This window comes from Rhyacophila brunnea, unplaced genomic scaffold (assembly GCF_057557595.1).
Source record: "Rhyacophila brunnea isolate RB1 unplaced genomic scaffold, BYU_Rbru_1.0 scaffold_45, whole genome shotgun sequence".
Lineage (NCBI taxonomy): Eukaryota > Metazoa > Arthropoda > Insecta > Trichoptera > Rhyacophilidae > Rhyacophila > Rhyacophila brunnea.
This window is the reverse complement of record NW_028233120.1, coordinates 571,268-586,645: the sequence shown is the minus strand read 5'-3', so window position 1 is coordinate 586,645 and position 15,378 is coordinate 571,268. Positions and strand designations below refer to the sequence as shown.

General features: G+C 28.6%; 3 protein-coding genes across 3 annotated transcripts; all 3 read left to right on the top strand.

Moving 5' to 3' along the window:
- Positions 1-327: 327 nt before the first annotated feature.
- LOC147066619 (uncharacterized) lies at positions 328-1,484 on the top strand. The gene is made up of 4 exons (XM_085955114.1): positions 328-543; positions 583-814; positions 902-1,280; positions 1,478-1,484. Exons 1-4 carry the CDS (start codon positions 328-330, stop codon positions 1,482-1,484), a joined length of 834 nt encoding a protein of 277 aa, XP_085811240.1.
- A 130-nt stretch (positions 1,485-1,614) lies between these two features.
- Positions 1,615-3,320, top strand: LOC147066618 (uncharacterized). Its single transcript, XM_085955113.1, has 3 exons — positions 1,615-2,003; positions 2,097-2,298; positions 3,312-3,320. The coding sequence occupies exons 1-3, from the start codon at positions 1,615-1,617 to the stop codon at positions 3,318-3,320; spliced, it is 600 nt and encodes a 199-aa protein (XP_085811239.1).
- Positions 3,321-3,834: 514 nt separating this feature from the next.
- On the top strand, positions 3,835-4,859 carry LOC147066617 (uncharacterized). The gene is made up of 3 exons (XM_085955112.1): positions 3,835-4,027; positions 4,388-4,488; positions 4,854-4,859. The coding sequence occupies exons 1-3, from the start codon at positions 3,835-3,837 to the stop codon at positions 4,857-4,859; spliced, it is 300 nt and encodes a 99-aa protein (XP_085811238.1).
- The last annotated feature ends 10,519 nt before the right edge of the window (positions 4,860-15,378 follow it).

The following is a 15,378-nucleotide window of genomic DNA, read 5'->3' as shown; positions in this document are numbered from 1 at the left end:
AGATCTTTCATGCTTTGATTTTCCGAATAAGCTTTTTTTCTTTTCTTTATTTATTTAATTGGAATATTCATTAGCCAAAAAAAAGAACCCTTAACAAAAATGAAGACAGGAAAGTTAACCGAGTTGAGTGCAGATAAAGGAGGATTGAAGTGGGTTTGGGTGACACATCCCGATCATGCTTATATTCCCGCATACATAATTGATTCCACAACAAGTTCAGATGCATCGAAGGATTCATTGAATATTGGGACCAGTACCAAAAACGATGTTTCAAAGAGTAGAACATTCAAAAGCTATAAATCCAATAAAAAAGAAAGAGAAGATAATATGATTTCCGTTATGACCCAAGAAAACACCGAGATGAAAGTTTCTTCGTCATCGATATTTCCTATGAACCCGTCAAAATTTCTATATGCGCCGGATCTATCATTTCTATCCCATTTAAACGAACCAAGTCTTTTATATAATCTTATGATGAGGTATGAACATGATGAAGTCTATACATGGTCTGGTCTTTTCTTATTGGCGGTAAATCCATACAAAGTGGTAAAGGATTTGTATGGAAATGCTATGAAAGAGAAGTATATGCCTATGAAGAAATCTTTTTGTGAAACTGGTGATGATAAAAGAGATGTCCCGCATATTTATAAAGTTACTGCTGATGCTTATTCTTCAATGGTACAGAACAATGAAAACCAGTCTATTTTGATTACGGGCGAATCGGGTGCAGGAAAGACAGAAAATACTAAGATGGCCATTTCTTTTCTTGCATACATCGAAAACTGTACTAACAATGAAAATAATAGATCCGATAGCAGCGATACAGTAATTAGTAGTTCTTATGGTATTGATATTAAAAGAAGTAGTGATAACAGCTTAAATGGTAGTATTAGCAACGAAGGGGATAAAACATCAAAAATGATTCTTGAAACGAATGTTGTTCTTGAAGCCTTTGGAAATGCACAAACTATCAGAAATGATAACTCTTCAAGATTCGGAAAATTCATTAAGATTGAGTTTAAGAAAGGTAGAATCATCGGGGCTCATATTGAAAAATATCTTCTTGAGAAAAGCAGGGTTACTTCTATAAACAGAGGAGAAAGAAATTATCACGTCTTTTACTATCTTCTCTCATCAATTAACAATTTTAATGCACATTCTTCTAATAATAGCAATAACAATAATGTAAATGATATTGTTGAGGTTTTGAGAAGGGAATGTCTCATTGATACTGTCGACTTCAAATACATCCCATCATCCAAACCAATTCTTGCTGAAGAGCACACACACTTCACCACACAATTCACCCAACTTCTGCAATCTCTCACGACATTAGGATTCTCCGATCACGAAAAGGTTTCAATATTCAAAGTTCTTTCATCAATTTTATATCTCGGAAACTTAGAATTCGAAGAAATCAACAACGAACCTACACTAACTAACCCCCATATATGCAATAAAGTATGTACACTTTTAGGTATTGACACAGACGACTTCATGACAGTTCTAATCCGACCAGTAATAAGAGCAGGCCGAGATGTAGTCCGCGACACCAGAACAGTATCACAGATATACGGAATAGTAGACGGACTTTCTAGGATATTATACGAGAAGATGTTCGATTTTATTGTCGATAAACTAAACATAATCCTTTCAAAAACCAAGTCACACAATTTCGGTTTAAATACCGATAATATAAACTATATCGGCGTACTCGATATCGCTGGATTCGAAATATTCCCACAAAATGATTTTGAACAGCTTTGTATCAATCTTACCAATGAAAAATTACAACAGTTTTTTAACCACTATATGTTTGTGCTCGAACAGGAAATATACCAGAAGGAAAATATCGAATGGACATACCTCGACTTCGGAATGGACTTACAACCAGCTATTGATATCATCGAAAGAAGCAATCCTATTGGGATATTGGCGTATTTAGATGAGGAATGCGTCATGCCTGGTGGCGGTGATCGCTCGTTTCTCGAAAAATTGAATAAGCTATCATTTTATACCAATCATCATGCAAACAATACAAAATCCAATATCGTTCAAAACAATGTAAACACAAGATCAAACCTTCATATTGATAGTAAAAATAATATCCACGAAAGATTTAACGATAAATTACCCGTATTCGAAGTCAGCAAACTCGAAAAAGGGTTCACTATCGACCACTATGCTGGAAAAGTAACATACATAGTAAAAGACTGGCTTATTAAAAACAGAGACCCTTACTTCGAAAGCATAATATCACTATTATCAAACTCAACTAGCCAAACCATAAAAACAATAGTATATACAGGCATATCTCAACAACAAATTCAACAAAAAAGCGCCAAAAAAGGATTTTTCAGAAGTGTAGCTCAAAAACATAAAGAAGGCTTGGGAAAATTACTAGGAACTCTCAAACAAACCAAACCACATTTCGTAAGATGTATCATTCCAAACACCCACAAAATGCCCAATAACTTCGATAATTCGTTGGTTCTCAATCAAATGCGATGTAACGGTATCATGGAAGGAATCAGAATTAGCAGACTGGGATATCCCAATCGTATGTCGTTTAGAGAATTCAGAAAACGATACTTGGTGTTGTTTGATCCAAGAGGAAACGAAAAACAATGCTTTTTGGATAATAAAGAAGCTTGCATCCAAATAATTAAACACATAGGTATCAATCAAAACGAAGATTCAAATAAGAAAGACAACAAATGTGAAAGTTTATGGAAGATCGGAAATACAATGATATTCTTTAAAAGCGGTATTCTCGCAACAATAGAAGAAAAAAGATCAAAAAAAGTGAAAATTTTATCACACCACTTAACTGCGAAAATTAAAACCAAAATACAAATCCTAAAACAGAAAACAGACCAGATAAGATTAAAAGAAATTCTCATCATCCAAAAAAATGCCCGTCTATTGCTAGCTCTAAAAAAATGGGAGTGGTGGAGACTATACCAAAAAATAAAACCACTTCTAAAAATTACTAAACACGACCTGGAAATCAAAAATAAAGACTTCCTAATACACTCAATAAACGAAAAAATTAAAAATATCGAAGATGAAACACGGAATGTCATTCTTAAAAAAGACCAAGAAATAAATAGTTTGAAAAATGAACTCGAAAATGAAAGAATAGCTGGAAACGAAAAAGATGAACTGCTGATGGGATTGCGAAATGAAAAAGAAAAACTGGAAAATGTCGTTGGTGATTTCGGTACTCAAAATGAGAAATTCGAAGAGGAAAAGAATATATTAAACGAGGACAATAACAGACTGCACGATAAAGTTAATGATTTAAATAGAAATATTGAGGATTTGAACCTAAGACTTGAAGATTTGTCGAAAAAGAACCATGAATTAAACTGTAATATAAGTGAAAACAACCTTAAAAAGATTGAGTACGATGAAAAAATGAAAGAGGAAATAAGCAAGCTCGAAAATCAAATAAGTGAATATGATCTCAAAATGAAAGATAAAGATGCAAAAATAAAAGAATATGACGAGAAAATAAATCAAAATAACGAAAAAATGAGAGATATCATCGAAAAAAATGGCGATTTGGTAAATGAAAGGTTGGAAGAAGCAACTAAAAAATTGCACGAAATATCAGAAGAAAAAAATAATTTGGAGTTTATAATAGAAGAAATGAAAGTAAAATTGCAAAAAATGACTACTGATAAGAAAGTAAACGACAATAAATACGATGAAAAAAGAAAAAATTTTGAAGACAAAATCAATCAACTCAATTTGAAAATCGACGAGGAAAGAAAAAAAAGTAAAATTGAACAAGATTATATCATTGCATCAAATAAAGAAATATTTGACATGGAAATTAAAAGATACAGAAATTTATTGGAAAATGAAAGACAATCACACGAAGAACAAGCTATTATTACCGAAAATCAATTATCCGAATACAAAAATAAAATAAGTGAACTGGAACATGAAGATTCGATTCATAAAAATGAAATACGCGAACTCAAAGAAAAGTACGAAAATGATATGAAAAATGAAGCTTGTAGACATCAAAACACAATTAATGACCTCAATAAAGAAATTCATCGATGTCAAAATAAAATAAATAACTTTGAAAAGGATATAATTGCTGACAAAAACGAAATTAACACGCTTACTAACGAATTATCAGAATATCAAAATGAATGCAGTAATCTCAAAAACGAAATCGAAAATTATCGTGATAAAAACCACTCTTTTAAAAATGAAATCAAAAATCTACAGGATATTATCGAAGAAAGAATACGAACTTATAACAAGAAAATATACAAAACAATCGAGTTTTACCGGAATGAGACAAACGAAATAGAAAAAATCAAGGAAAAGTGCATTAAAGACCACGAAACAGAAATCAAAAACAAAGATAACGAAATCGAGAAAATTTCTAAAAGAATGTTACAATATAAAGAAAAAATCGATGAAAATCAAGAAGAAACAGATAAAATCAAAAATAAACTGGATTTGGTTATTGAAGACATTAAAAAATACGAATCACAAAACAAATTCTTAAACGAAAAAATTATCAAAATGGATGGAAAAATTAGCGGTTATGATACCATTGAAAAGGAAAACTACTTGCTGAAACAAAAAATAGCGTTCATGTCTAAGAAACTCGAAAGTCTCGAAGATGTTTGGAAAAAAATTGATTTCTTTTACAAAAAGTATGTCCACGACAAAGAATTACTGACAAACGAAAAATTGTACGGCGAATATAACAATAATTTCGACAATAATATGAGTATCACCGAAGAAATGGAAAATAATATGTATGAACTGAAATCGGAAAACGATGGAATCGAAATCGACACTTCATTTTATGATCTTAATAGAGTTAAAAATGAAGCTACTGAAATCAACACATCAATTAACAACAGTAACCTAACAAGTGAAACTAACGAAATTAGTTCATATAACGATCTTGCAAGAATTAAAAACGTCGAAGAAATCATCACCCTTCTCAATTTCGAAAAAAAGAAAAATTGTACCGTTGTCGAAAGACTCAACAAAATAACAGAAATGTACAACAAATACTCCAATGTCATAAAATTGCTCCTAGAAAACGATAAGAAAGAGAAAATTAAATTTAAAGAAATGGAACTCCAAATCGAGACACTCACAAATATCATCGCCATTAAAGACACACAAAAGAAAAATTTGGAAGACGAAATTTTACTGTATAAAAACGAGGAAATCGAAATGAAAGTTCTTTTTGATAATAAGGGCAAAGCTAATTCTAATTACACCCAACAAGATAATGATCTACTCAATTTTTACCGAAATGAAGATAGATATAATTTTAAATGCATCAAAATGGATCTTGAATCATCACTAAGAAAAAACAGTAATTTGAAAAATGAAATTGCTAAAAGAGACCAGGAAGCTGCTAGAATTACAGCGGAAAGAAAAGTAAGAGAAAATGAAATCAAAAATTTTAAAAATGAAATTGGTAATTTGCAAAAAGTGGTAAGAAAAATCGAAAGAGAAAAAGATGAAAATAATGAACTTCTAATGGCTATGACTATTGCTCCTATTTTTGGAAATCTTAAATAAAACTTTTCATTTGAAGTAAATATATAAAAGTTTCTTTTCGTCTTTAATGTGGTTTTACTATTTAAATTTTGATAATTATTATTCCTCGTCCCGACTATAAGACAGAGGAAAATCATTGTCACTAATTTTTGAAAAGAAGATGTAAGCAAAAAAAAGAAAGAGATGCCGAAAGTATGATAATATGTGCCACGGGAAAATGATCAAGCTAAGCTTGAAGAAAAAAATATGTGGAGGTTTAAAATAAAAATCTACCATAATAAGTATAAATGCTACTACTTGCAGTGAGGAAGACGTAAAATGACAGAGGTGGTGAGAAGTATTAGCTAAATATGTTCTAAACAGTAGTTTGAAGTTATGCTTGAACAAGATTCAATAGCAGAAAATAAATTTAATCTATAAATTAAATTCTTTGACTGCAAACAGGACAACGTTTATGTAATTTAACTAAATTTTATCCATTTTTTTGACATGGGTTAAGTTTCTTCTTTTTAAGAATTCCATCGACTGTGATGTAGACAGCCAATTAGAAATATTTCACAACTACTTAATGCATTTTTTGACACCTTCCCCGGATCTATCTTTGTCAACTGCTCTTCTTATGTCAAATGATATGAGTTCAAGTGTAACACTTTATAGGCAATAAATAGAAGAAATTATGGAAAATAAATATACAGAGATCATGGTAGATACTAGAATGTAGACATACATCGGTTTATTTATCTAAAGATTCAACAGACTCATATATGGTAAAAAATATAATTACTTTATTTATTCGATATTGGGGTAGCAACATACATTATATAAACAATGTTGAAAAAGGACAAATTAAGAAAATATGATTTGCTAGCATCAGAACTAATATTAAAATACAAGTGTAAGACAAATATTATGCCATAAGTTATAACACATAATGGTATAGTGACATAAAATTACAAAATATATCAGAAAGAACTTCAAGTTATACACTATATCGAGGCTTCATTCAAACCCTAGGACAAAGAAAAAACCATTCACGTAATAGACATAAGAAAGATGAGAAGTACAGAAGAAGAGTTAGTCATAATTATAAATAAAATATTTATTTTCGAAACCATCACTCTACGATTAAAGAAAAAACATAAAATCACATTTTTAAAACTAACCCATAAATAAAATATAATTCCTCGAACCATGAAAAATAAAAACAGCACACAAAGTCAAGTTAAAAATATAAATTTAAATCAAAATTTTTATGAAAAGGAATTTTATTATGATAAAGCATATGTGATGACTTGGAACGGCATGGTCACAAAATATTATAAAAAATATGTTAAGGAGTTGAAAATCCCGGACGAAGTAGAAGCATATATGTAAGCTCTCACACTCCGCAAGACACTTGAACTCATATAATTTGAGAGAAGACGAGCAGTTGATCAAGATAGATAAGTGTAAGGTGTCAAAAGATGCATCAAGGTGTTCTGCAATATTCCCAACACGCTTACCACATCTAGATAGATAAAATCGATAAAAAGAAAATTAGCCCATAAATAAATATCTTAAATTATGATCAAGCAAATGCAAACAAAAAGATTATTCTTCTGACATCGAATACTCATAAATCAACTTTAGCTGTGATATCAGTCACAGAATACAAATACTTTATATGTTCAATATTATGATTAAAGATATCAACATTCAGACATATAATGGGTGCTACACACAAGAAGATAAATGATCACAAATTACCATAAATAGTATCTATGCAGAATTTATAATAACAAAAGAATGTAAATACGATATTTGCGATCAAATCACGGACGTTTAGTAGCTTTTAGAATAATGAAATATATTGATTACAATTTAAAGTGAAGATATATCGCTACGGTCAAAAACATACTGCAATTTTGAATTCGGTTTTTAAGTATCTAGTCTAGATCAAAATTTAATTAAAATTATAAAATAACATTGGCCAAATCAATAATATAATTTAATCCTAAACACACGAAGCTATATATTATTAGCAACAGAAAACTTCTTTGCCTTTTCCGCCACAATAATATGGCATTCGGAATACAATCTATCACACTAAATTGATAGATTGATTATTTTATCTTCAGCTCGGAAATCGAGTTGATCAAAAAACCCAACATAAAATGTATGCACATATCAGACTGTCGTATTGACGATGGACTAAAACCAATGTTTACAATACCCCTCGCAGCTATTCAAAATCAATTCCCTATGAATTTATTTAGGTTTTTTCTTGCAAGAAAAATAAATATTTCTATGTCTTATGTATGGTAATTAAAAAATTCCAATCAAATTTACTTTTTTATTTATATTTGACGCTATCACTACTAGAAAGTTCGCTTTTAGTTTATAGTAACCATTGCTTAACTGCGGCGTCTCTCCGTGGGAGATTCCCAGGACTTCTTGTCACCCGTAATCACCGTGGATTGGGCTCTTTCTCATAGGCGGCAGTCATTATGTGGAGGGATGAGATTCTGTCCACTGTTCATCGCTAAGGTATACAAGCTACAATCACATCCACACTTACCTATATCCTTGCTGAGCGATGTGGGATCCTTTTCCATCTCGGAGGCACAGTTCAATGGCTTACACAGCAACCTCCTATTTCCAATGGCTTGTCAATTATTTATGGTTTATCTTTTGTTCATCACTGACCCCCCTTAGGTATTTTTCTTTAGAGTAAATTCGTTTAGCAATTAGTGGCCTTGGTGAAGCGGAACCTGCAGCCCCTCACTAGGGTCCGACTTGTAAACCACTCAACCATACCACCCTGTATGTCAATTAAATATAATATATATTTATATTCGATATCTTATCAACCCCAAGTATCGTAAATTGGGAAGTATTAAAGTTATACATAAAATTTACATGGTATAATATTGTATAAATGAGCTATAACTTTCAAAAAATTGGCGCCTGGATAATATTTGAGGCCCTTATTTAAACGTAAATTGTTAATTTCTCTACTAAAAATCGCAATTTAAAATAAAATAATATAACTATGATCACATCTAAGATATTGTCTTTTTCTATTTTTTAATACTAATAAAAGTCAGAAAGTACAAATTATTCAGTTATCAGATTGAAGACACGATTTTTTTATTTCTCTGTTAAATTTTATTTTGTAGTATTTTTATTTATTACAATCTGTTCTACTCTTTTTGAATAGTCGATTTTAACGAATAATTTTCAAATTCTTATTTCATACCAAACCAATTCATAGTATCCCTTTCATTCATTTATCATTAGTATTCCCTTTTCAACATACTATTTTATTATTGCATGAAGAGCCCTTTTATTAATTTTTAATGCTTGGACTTGCTCAATTACCTTACATTTGTTTTCTCCTACTGATCTTACAACCCAAAAACATAAAATACGTTGAAATGTGTTTTTTTCAGTCTTATGGATCAACTTTCATCAATTTTAGCAATCTAGCCCACCCTCCAATTTGCTACTTTCATCCATTAAAGTATATTTGAATGATTAAATTTAGTTCTCCAATGTATATTTTTTATTGCTTTTTTGTTAAAATTTATAAAATAGTACATTTTTTTCTATTATTAAAGACATAAACATTCATAAAGGTATTGGAGTTTTTTCTTGTCATCATATTCTAAAATACAAAGATTCTCTTCCTACAGCCTTGCGAGTACAGCGCATCTAAAAACCTACATCAAATCGTTTTAAGATACCTAAAAACAATATTTAAAACATGAACTATGCATTTGTTTTCATGATTTAGTCAACTATTTCGTAATGACTGCTCCACTTCGTTCTATTTTAAATGGCATTTTCCCATAAGAACAAAAACATTAAACATGGGTTATACTACATTAAATACAGGCGTCTGATATAATAACTATATTTTTATATTTGTATGAATTAAATTTTAAGCATTATTTTTATGTGCCAATCTATTAGAAATTCTTATGCATAAGTTTAATGTATATTTTTCTTGTCCATGTAAATATAAAAATTTTGTATTAGTTCTATTTAAATGTAATATAACATGAGTTTTTAATAAAAATAATCTTTTTGCTGGATATAAATGATTAAAGACGATCAATCAACATAATCTTTATTAAAGATGCTTTATGGTTCCATTAAGAACTAGATAGATCATTCTATTTATTTATTTAAGGGTAAAATTTTCATTTTATATTTTAATGTTTGTTGAACAAAACTTTAGATTGGACTAAAAAGCAGATTTTAAATATACACAATCAATCAAATGAATTTAAAATCTTCCTAAATGCATCTTCTGCGCTAAAATTTATACATTTAGTTGTCCAACACAATCTATATATTGCAGGTATGCTAGCTTCTGTTGGAATTCTCAACATCTTTAGCTACGATTTTAGGTATTTTGTTGCCTTACATTTTCATGTTATGCCATTTTACCATTCGTATTCCGCATTTATTAATTGGGTTAATTTATTCCGCTGAACAGATCATATTTTATCATCTTCACATATTCAAAATAAGTCAGATTATTCCTATTTCATTATTCTGACATTTTCTTCTTTTTATCATAAAAAAATATTCGAACAGGATGCAATACTTTTATATCAGTTTTTCCCAAACCACTTATATTTTTTAAATCGTTTTCTGTATCTCTTTATATTTTCCTAGTTGTTAAATGAATTTAACTAAAGATAAATATAAATCCTACTTTTTCGTTATATTTCATAGTCTGAAGTGTTCGGCAAACGGTTCCATACATATACTTTCTAGAAGCCTATTGTTATATATTTCTGCCTTACATGAAATTGTCAGTTAATTCTTATTTCGGTTTTGTGTTGTCTATATTCAAAAAATTTTGTGATCTGTTTCTTCGCTTTCTTTTTTTTGGTGATAATAATAGAATTTTTGATGGTAGTGTTTATTTTTTATTTTACATATTAAACCATCTTTTTATCTCAGCAAAATGGTTTCTATATATAGATTTATAATTTTATACTTCATTCTAAGATACGCATTTAATAATTTAATAAGTGAAAATCCTTTTCTTTTCATTTTATACATTTATGCTTTTCTATGTTTGAATACTTAACCAGTTCTCGGTCATTATTAAGCTATTAAAGCATTTATTGAGAAAAAAATCTCCCATTATATACTCTTCTTACGATTCTTTTTCCTTTGTAAAGGATACTTTATTTCTTCGTTAGTTATATTCGTCAGTTTCATCAACCCGTAATTTCTAGATGCGGTCATCTTTTTTCAACAAAGTATATCGATTCAGGTTTCAGAACTTCCTACATTAATGTTTAATTAATATTGCATGATATTTCTATGTCTTGTATATACCTTTTTATCGTTAAGATAGGTTTTGCAGATATTTGAAATATTGCAATAATTCATCATATATGTTGACAAATTTTTATGCCATTATTGCTGAAGTACAATCATATTTTATTCCAGGGTATGTAAACCTAGCTTTTCTTTATATGTGAAATGTATGTTAACTGCACAAAAGATAATTTGTTGCAGATTTTGATATATATTTATAGCCTTTAGCAGAAAAAGAAATTAATTATATCACCTTCATATTAAAGCTTTGTGAGCCTTTGACTTGTCAATAAAAAAATAAATTGACTACTAAAGAAGATAAATCAAATGTAATATTTTCAATGAGAAATTTCTGTTGAATACTTTCATCAGTGGGCCCATATCTTTCACAAATTAAAGTGACAATAAAATATTACTTGCATTATAAGCTTACTCATACGATTGTATAAAATTCAATTAGTGCTTTATTACCATTAAATCTTCCATTAACTTATTATCACACCTTTAAACTTATATACCCACAGTAAGAGATATAAATTTTCTAATACTGCCATTCATTAGTTGTTTTCTATGGACAACACAACACGGCTTTATTTACATAAATACATGTAAAAAACGTTTTTCTTTTGCAAATTCTTGTTTATTAACGCATCAATTGATACTTCTTTTTTTCATAGCACCCCTACCCGTATCGTACAGTGCCTAGCTGATTTCCGATATACGTAACCTTTTTTTCTATCAATTGAAGCATTTTGGTATTCAGCTTTTTCTATTATCAATAAAGATTATACATGGGGTTATTTGGCTGAATGATATTCTATATATTGCAATAATTTTTGGAATGAGGTAAATTTCTCTTTATAAAACTAGTAAATACATATCTTGCCTCTTAAGCGCACACAGGAGAATTATTGAAAATATATTTGAGTAAAGTTGTTGTTTTATTTATAAAGAAGTTTTAAATTTACTCTAACCCGGCTGCTTTAAATCAGATAGTATCGTTTTCGATATAGAGCATCACATATAAGTGAAAAATTTACTATATCAAACAAAATTCCTCCATAATAATTGCCTCTACTTAAAACCATATTTGAAGCACTAGTTCAAGGGGCACAATAAAATATGATAAAAATGAATTTAATAAATGTGAAATTTATGGTAAGTCTATATATTCTTCATATTTAAACATACCGAAAATGTAAAAAGTGGATAAGTCAAACAGGAGTTAATTATTTTTTAAAATTCTCGGAAAAACAAAAACAAACTTTAGGTTTTTTTCCCACCAAAAGACAAACAAAAAAAATTATCTAAATGCCATATTACATTTTATTTCTTAAAATTTAATCACAAGAATCCTATAATTTGATTTTAATAACCTTTCATTGCAGTTAACATAATTTGTATACTGATCGATAAAATTTAAATTGTTGTTTTACCATTGAAAATCGCAATTTAGAAAGTTATGATCGATAAGCTTTCATTTATTTTTATTTTTTTATTATTATAAAATAACAATTCAAAAACATCGGATTTTAATCTAGAATTGTATAATTTTGTATTATATTGTTAAAAGTTTTTTTTCTAAATTAATTATATCAGTAGTTTTTTATGCCACAGAAGAGATCGAAATAAGTTTTAAACGACAGCAAGAATCGGAATTTCTTCTTTACTTATATTGAATACTATTTCTAGTTCATACTGCTTTTTATAGAGAGCTACTTTGAAGTCAGTTGAACACTATGCAGGATATTGGCAATTCCAGTCATATTTTTTTTAAAATTTAGGTACTAGTAAATGTGTACTAAAATAATATAAAGCGTAAGAGTTTTGTATTTACGCTTGAAAATGATGCTTTGATTGTTTTAATAAAAATTATCATCTCTTCATTTCTAACCTCAAAGCAGATATTTTGGACTATTAATTTACATTTAAAAAATATCTTCTCTCCATCTAAATTTATTTTTTGTTCGTAATTTCATCCGTATATATTTTCTTTAAATTTTAGGCTTCGTGATCAAATTTGTCAACAGGATTATTCCCTTTATTTTTGACCTCGAAATTTCAGTACTAAGCTAATTTATATGTTTAAACAATAGCAAGTTATGTATTTATTGTTATAATAAAGTGTTTTTTTCTGACTAAAAAAGCCCGGCATGAGCTTTAAGAGCATGAAATCGATTTAGCATTATTCTTGAGTGTAATTTTATTTTATCTGTTTAAATCAAAATTAGTGAAATATAAGTAGCGGATGTCTTTCCACAAGAGTTTTATATTCATCTTTTTGTTCTTTTCTTCTTTACAAATTAAATTTGGTGTTTTTTTATCTTTATAATAAATATATTAAAAAAAATAAACTATAGATTCACCTTTAAAAGATTTTAGAAAACAAAAAAAGCATAAATAATACTTTTTCTATGAGTCTACTATTTCGAACGTAATATTCGAAAATAGTTTGCAGCATTATATTAATTAAAAAAAAAGACATGAATTTTCGATTTAGCTTAATAAACTACTTTTAAGACCTATTTGTTAAATATGATTAAAAATGAAAAGCCATGAGTTTTAATTTTCATGATTTAAACCAATATTATACAACTAACGACCTATTTATTACAAAAAATTTAATCGCATATGTGTCAACTTGAATATTTATATATAATTTAAAGCATCTAAGATATTTTTTTTTACTAAATTTACTAGATAGTAAAGAGTACGAGATCATTTATTTGCGTATTATTTATTCAGAATGGTTTTAATAGTGTTTTAAAAAAAATATAGAATACAAACTTTTTATTATTAATATAAGGACTAATTTAAATTTGCTTATTATGTTCGCTGCGCAAAACTCAGGATGGCTTTATATAGCAGATTTAGATAATACATTCAAGAAGATAATACTACCTTATATATCAACGCATATTTTAAGAAAAAGACTTATATGTTCCATATTTTTTTTGGCAATATAGTCTATTGTGCATTTGATTCCACTTGAACTGACATCCAAGATTATTTTATAGGTGACTATTGGTATTAAGAGAATCTTAATATTCCCTTTTGTGATATATGATACTATTTTCCTGTTTCATTTGTAACTGAGAAGGTGTTAATTCGCTAATACATCGTATTTTTCAAATTAGCCTATTTAAAATATTGGTAAGTGATATGGAACTTGCTATTCGCATTTGTATCAAAGTTATCAGATTTTTATTTTTATAGTGCACAAATAAATATGTCTGCGCGCGTGCATTTTATATCAGTTTTGATTCTTATTTTCTCTTTACTTTTTATAGCTAATTTTCTACAAGTCTTGAACCGAGTGTCCTTTTGTTTTCCCAGATTTTTAAAAATGAATTTTCTGGCAACTATAAAGTGTATGCCTCTAACTCTTTAACCATTTTTTACCGTGTAGATGTAGAAAAAATCTTGTGACGTTATGATAATATTTTTTTAAAGACTTTACCAAAATGCTAATACATATGCTTTTCACCTAACAGCATTTTCTACGAGTATGAAGTGGAGGCTTGTTTTGTCTTTAAGTTTCACGCTTATAATAATCAAACATCTCGATGACCAAAATAAAAAAATAATAGAGTTATTCTTATGCTAACATTTTCTTGATGTAGTTGTTTTGCTTTTATTTTACACAAAAAACAGCTTTTTATTTAATTGAATAATTTATCTTAACTCTTTTATACTATATTTACCATGGTGAAATTTATTGCACAGTGACAAATTTTTCTTATTATTAACTTCCATTTTATAAAACTAAAATCCTCTTTGTATTTTTTTATTGTTATCTAATGTATTTATTAATAAAATAGCATCTTTTCCGATAAGAATTCAATGCTGGAGATACTTTTTCCTAGTCTTTACGTTTAAATATGTAAAGTTATTTTCTGGTATACTTTTCGTATACGATTGTCTATTTTTACAAAACATTCGGCCCTAATACAAGAAACCTATATAATTGTTTGTAAGCGAGATCATTGCCCGTAAATGATTTAAATAAATTTCCAGCAAAATATTGGTTTAGATCAATCTGATAATCCCGATTATATAGCCGTACATATCTTCTCAAATCTTTCTGATTAGATTGCAGATATATTATCTTCTAGTATACCCAGACTCTTCAACCATCTTTACCATAAACATTAGTTTCATACACGATACAACCGGCCTTATTTGTGCCGATTTTGATTGTTGATTTCTAGTTATATCATCTTAAAATATATTATCGTTTCTTCTGGCATCAACTTTATGTTTTATAGACATTTTAAGACATTCTTGAAATCTTAAATGAACCGAAAATGGTTTGTTCTAGATATAGATTCATGTATTTGTGATTGAACTATAAAATTAATCGTTTGATAACCTGCTTAGTGAGAACATGTATATAACAGAAAATAGTGGAAATTCTATTTTTTTAATCCGTTTACTCTATTTAAGCGCTATTATTGGATCTTTTTATTACTATGCCGTATTGATATTTATCAATTACTCGTT

Excerpts from the sequence above, each read along its gene's own strand:
- LOC147066618 (XM_085955113.1), top strand. The coding sequence starts at position 1,615 with ATGTTCGATTTTATTGTCGATAAACTAAACATAATCCTTTCAAAAACC. Across the intron at positions 2,004-2,096 it reads TTTCTCGAAAAATTGAATAA|TAAAAATAATATCCACGAAA; the intron begins GCTATCATTTTA and ends TCATATTGATAG.
- LOC147066619 (XM_085955114.1), top strand. The coding sequence starts at position 328 with ATGATTTCCGTTATGACCCAAGAAAACACCGAGATGAAAGTTTCTTCG. Across the intron at positions 544-582 it reads TGGCGGTAAATCCATACAAA|TATATGCCTATGAAGAAATC; the intron begins GTGGTAAAGGAT and ends ATGAAAGAGAAG. Across the intron at positions 815-901 it reads TGAAAATAATAGATCCGATA|GGGATAAAACATCAAAAATG; the intron begins GCAGCGATACAG and ends TTAGCAACGAAG.
- LOC147066617 (XM_085955112.1), top strand. The coding sequence starts at position 3,835 with ATGGAAATTAAAAGATACAGAAATTTATTGGAAAATGAAAGACAATCA. Across the intron at positions 4,028-4,387 it reads TGATATGAAAAATGAAGCTT|ATAACGAAATCGAGAAAATT; the intron begins GTAGACATCAAA and ends TCAAAAACAAAG.